We start from the raw sequence: 5511 nt of genomic DNA, 5'->3' as shown, positions 1-5511 counted from the left end.
TAAATTGTTTTTGGATGTATGCCTTTTATTCTTTGGCTTTTGAAACTGCTTATTCCAAGATTTTCTCTCTTTATAGATAGTTGATATTCTATCTTTTTTCCTTTTTTCCCCATTTAATAATTTTTATTTTTTAGAAAAGTTAACATGATTACATGATTCATGTTCTTACTTTTCCCTTCACTCCCCAACTCCCTATCTTGATGACTGCTTACAAATTTTTTTTCTTTGACTTAGAAGCTCTGTATTTTGATTATCAAATTCTTATTCCTTTTCAGTTTGAAATTTCTTTGAGGAGATAGTCAAAGAATTATTTATATTTTTCATTTTGACCTTTGGTCTGATAGATTTGGGGAGTTTTCTTTTATGATTTCCTGATATTTCATTTTCAAGTTTTTTGTTTAGTCATGATTTTAAGAGAATTATATGATTCTTTAAATTAACACTTTTTGCCCTGTTTTTTAGGTCAGATTGTATATCTCTATGCCTCTATCTCTAGATATAATCTAAATAAATATCTATCTCTATAAATGTATATACATATATAATATACATATGTACATATAGTGTACAAATGTAAATGGATCTAATATATCATATTTATTTCTATTTTTCAATATTTTTTACTTTTTTCAAATATTTCTTATCTCAAGGAGTCATTAAATACCATTTTCTTTATTTTGTTTTTAGCAAGTTTATTTTTTGGGTAACACTATCTACCATCTATTCTAAGTTGTTCTTTATAGTTTTTTCCTTCCCATTATTTAATTTATTTTTATTTTTTGGCATTTTCCATGCCACTGGTGTTCTTTTTATTTCTATTAATTTTAAAATATTTTCCATGTTTACATGATACATTTTCTTTCCCTCCCTTCTTCCCTCCCCCCTCACAGAGTTGGCAAGCAATTCCCCTGGGTGGTACAAATGTTACCAATTGATACCTATTTCCATATTTAATTTTTAATCGTCTTTTAAAAAATCTCTTATTTTATTTCTCTATCATTGTAATATTTGTTCTGACCAAACCATTTATTTTTTTCTGAGGTGCCCTACAAGGAGGAGTAAATTAATCTTCTCTTCTGAGTTTGCCTCTGTGAATTGATCTGTGGGAACCAACTCTGTCCCTACTTATTTTTCTGATAATTCAGGGCTAAAATTTAGTTTTAGATCTCTGATGACTAAATAATATACTTGCTTCCACCCCTGCCCTTCCTTCAGCATGTGGGCTGGCTTTGGGTTCCATTAGAGGAACTTGATATAGTTTCCTTGAGATAGGGAATTTTTGTGAAGATTGGTTAGAAGAGCTGCTGTTTATTTTGGGGATTCTTTGTTATTGGTTTTCCTGGAGTCCTTTTTGGTTTATGGGGGGATTGTAGGCTTGTCTTCAACTTACCATTTCACCATCATGATCAGAATTCTCCCATTCTCTCTTTCATTCCTAGTTCTACCATCACAATCTAAGCATTCATTACTTTTTAATGATAATCATGATAATGATATTAATAATAATTTTTATAGATCTTACTGTGTTCCAGGCAGGGTGCTCAGGGCTTTATAATTATTATCTCATTTAAAATTTACATTTACAATTATAATTATTATCACATTCCAGGAGGTAGGTAGCTGCTGTTATTATCCTCATTTCACAGTTGAGGAAACTGAGGCAAATAGAGATTAAGCTATGACTTAAGTGGTCTTGCCAATAAAGAGTATATACAAAGGAAATTTTAAAAAATGATGTTTCCCAGCATCACATATCTATTAAGCGTCTGAGACTGGATTGAACTCAAGTCTTCCTAACTCTCATTCTGGCACCCTCTTTGTTGTGTCACCTTTTACCGGGATTATTATGAAGAAATTAATATGAACAAATTAATGAAAAAGGATATATTAAGTGCTTACTATGTGCAAAGCATTGTGCTAAGGGTAGAGGATATAAATAGAAAAATAATATTGATCCCCAGATCTCAAGAGTTCACATTCTAATGGAAGAGATAGCATGTAAAGCTAGTTTTAGCAACAAGTTAGGTAAAAAGCGCTCATGGTCTTTAGAGGACAACAGCAAAGTATATGGTAATAAAGCCACTTTAATGTTATTTTAACTAATAAAATCATATCTATTTTTGATGTTGCACCATTTTACAATGTCAAGAACTTTGGGGTAATGACTCTCTTTTGGGGGTCTTCAGTGACTTTGGCACTGAAGGAAGCAAATTCCAGGGTGCATAACTATGTCATTGATTCCTAGGATAATGGTTGTGGATTCTTGTGTGGAAGCAGGTGCAATAAGTGGAGAGTATTGCTATTCTCTGGGCTTTTGGGTCAATTAACCCATCAGTGTTAGTTGGTCAGCAGTTGGTGTTGGTGAAGATGGGCCACATCTTCAGAGTAGTTGTTTTCTGAGTGGCTGGGCTGGAAGCATGACTGGTGGTCTGGAGATGCCACCACTGTCAGAACTCTTAGGTTAAGGGTCCTGGTCATTGGGGTCTGAAGGGAGGTAGCAGTGGTCATTTGGCTTGCCTGATATAACCTGCTTCCCTTCTCTCTCTTTGGACTCCTTGCTGCTTTAAGTGGACTTGCTCTCTTCCCTAATATAATTGCCTCAACATGGTCTCTCTTTTAACAGCCTCTCTCTTCAGTCCATTCTTCACATTGTTGAATTGGAAAAAAAAAGATGAATGGATAGATCCATCAAAATATCTTTTCTAATCAAGTCTCTTGCCTGCTCAAAACCCTTCAATGGTTTCCAATTGAGTGCCTGATCAACAGACTGGTGCCATAATGATACTCTTGTTTATTTATTTAATTTTAGCCACAGCAACTCTGGAAGACCATCTCCTAAAGTCCAGAGGAGCTTTATCTGTAGATCATTGAGTACAAGTCCTACAAATATTGAGATATATTTGTAAATACTTCTTTAGTAAACTCTTCAAAGACAGGCACACTTTGGTTTCTGTCTTTGCATCCTTAGTACCTAATACCATTTTAAAAAAGTTCTTATCTTTCATCTTAGAATCAATCCTCAGTATTATTTCCAAGGCAGAAGGGCCAGTAGAGCTAGGAAATGGAGGGGGAAGAGGTGACCTTGTTCAAGATGACACAGAAATGATCACATATCATTTCTGACCCATCTTAAGAACTCTAAAAATGCTTTTTGACTTGAACTAAATCTCATACATTATCTATTATCTTTGAAGCCCCCAGGGGCAGATCACCCTGGGTGTATGACCAGAGAAGAATTCATGGAGAAGATGCCTGAAGTCCTTGGCCATGGGACCAAGGAGGAATATGGAGAACTGTTTGATAAAGTTGATGTGGCCCAGGCTGACAGTATCACTTGGGACAACCTTATCTCCTTGATACTGTTGAACCTCAAAGAGAAAGATGAACGAGCCAGATCTGCTGTGATTCCCCAATGGAAGGAACCCCAGCTGCTTCCAATGATACACAAAGACGTTATCCAGAACATCATCTTCTTGAAAAGCTCAAGCCGTTATCTGACTATAAGCAAGGAAGGTTTGCTTGGGGTTTGGGAAGAGAGTTTAAAACTTCAAGAAAAAATTCCTATCACATCAGACACTATCAAGCTGAAAACCATGTGGGTGACAAACTTGGTCCCTCTGGAAAATGTAAACAAGGTACAAAGATTTTTTAAAAATGATTTTGGGGATTTTTACATGAAAGTCTCAGGAGAATAAAATTTTAGTCTAACAAATTAATATAGGATAATGCTATGGAGGGATGGACACTTATCTAATGGGTAGCATATAATAGAATGACCATCAGATTTTAAGATAGAAGATATGGGAGAACCATGGTATAGGGATTGGATTTTGGATTAGGCCTTGGATTTTGAGTTGAAGACCTGAATTTGCATCCCAGCTCTGCTATTTACTAGCTGTGTGCTCTTAGACAATCAAGAAAATACCCTGGGACTCAGTGTCCCTAGGTATGAAATAGGAGGGTTGGACTAGGTGATCTCTATGGTCTCTCTGAGCTCTGAAACCCAGAACCTTATAAAACCTGAATTTAAGGTCTGGATTTGTTCCTTCTGAGCTCTGTGACCTTGGGGAAGATGTTTCTACTCTTTAAGCTTCAGTTTCTTTTCTTGTAAAATGGGGACAATAATATCTGAATTACCAGCTCCATAGAGTTGATGTAAAATCCAAATGGAGATAGGGAAGAGACCTAGGATTTCATTGATATAAGGAACTCTCTGACTGAGAAGCTTCCTTTGCTAATACAGATCAATTTACATTCTAATGAGTTGCCTGAGATATGAGAGACTAATTAACTTGCCTAGGGTCACACTGCCAGTGTATGGCAGAGACAGGACTTGAATTCACCCTTCTGACTCTGAGGTCCATTCTCTATTCACTGTGTCATGATGTTAAATGAGAAAATGAATGAAAAAGACTTGGTTAACCTTAGAGGCCCTATATAGATGCTTGCTGGAAAGCCATGACCTGATATGCAAAGACTGACCCTGGAACTGAGAGTTATTACATTTCCAGGATGAATGAACCTTTGTGGTCTGTAAATACTATGGAAATTAGTCCAAACTGGAGTACTCTCTTGGCCAGATGGGGCTACTCTTCCTTTACTAGAAGCAAAGGTACTGATGGGTAGGGTTATATACCTATGTAAATACAAAACTACAGGGCTCCCGCAAGAATGGGATGTGCTTGCAAGATTAGGGAATATTCAAGAATGGTTTAATGAAATAATAAGCTGCTTTTTTGGAAACACACATCTTAGCCTTGCAGATTGTGAGTGGGAAATGATCTCAGGGGCTTTTTTGTCCTGAAAAAGAACACCTTCTACATCTTTTATATTCTTTTTCTTTTATCTTAACTATATATAATATAAAATATATTAATATATTAATTAATTTTTATATTTTTCTTTTATATTAACACTTTCTACATCTTCTCCCCAACCCCTGCCCCTTTCCAGAGTCTTAGCTTCGAAACCAAGTCTCTTCATTTTGGACCCAAATTCCTAATAATTTGAACTACATTGAAATGGAATTGCTGCCTTAGGAGGTCAATGGATCACATATCTATAGCTGGAAAGGATTAAAAGTTAACTAGTCTAACCCATTCATTTGTACAGATGATGAAATCTATCCTATGTCAGCTCCTTCAGAGTTTGTTCAGGTAAATTATAGACCAGATGGAGCCCTGGCAATGCTTATGCTTGGAAAACTAAGAGGATACTAAGAAGGAGTGGAGTTTTCTTTTACAGGCCATGGGCAGGATTTCAGAATTTTGATCCTGGAAAAGACCTGAGTGAGAATCCATATAGCCCAATATATACCTGAAAAGAGTTTTCTTCCTGAAGTGTGAATAGCTAGATAGCTAAATGGGCACATAGAAAGATGGTAGGTAGATTAAGAGAAAAATAAAGATAGGTAGTTAGAAGATAGAGTGGAGAGAGAGAGAGAGAGAGAGAGAGAGAGAGAGAGAGAGAGAGAGAGAGAGAGAGAGAGACAGAGACAGAGAGAGAGAGGCA

The 5511-nt window shown here is 36.0% G+C and overlaps 1 protein-coding gene across 1 annotated transcript in view; it reads left to right on the top strand.

Moving 5' to 3' along the window:
• Positions 1 to 3221: 3221 nt before the first annotated feature.
• Positions 3222 to 5511, top strand: part of WDR49 (WD repeat domain 49) — a 163487-nt gene continuing 161197 nt past the window's right edge. The window contains exon 1 of the mRNA XM_044669542.1: positions 3222 to 3635. Within this exon, the coding sequence (XP_044525477.1) occupies positions 3222 to 3635 (414 nt within the window). The remainder of the gene's footprint in view (positions 3636 to 5511) is intronic.

Source organism: Gracilinanus agilis, chromosome 3 (genome assembly GCF_016433145.1).
Source record: "Gracilinanus agilis isolate LMUSP501 chromosome 3, AgileGrace, whole genome shotgun sequence".
Classification (NCBI taxonomy): Eukaryota; Metazoa; Chordata; class Mammalia; order Didelphimorphia; family Didelphidae; genus Gracilinanus; species Gracilinanus agilis.
This window is presented reverse-complemented; position numbering and strand designations above follow the sequence as displayed.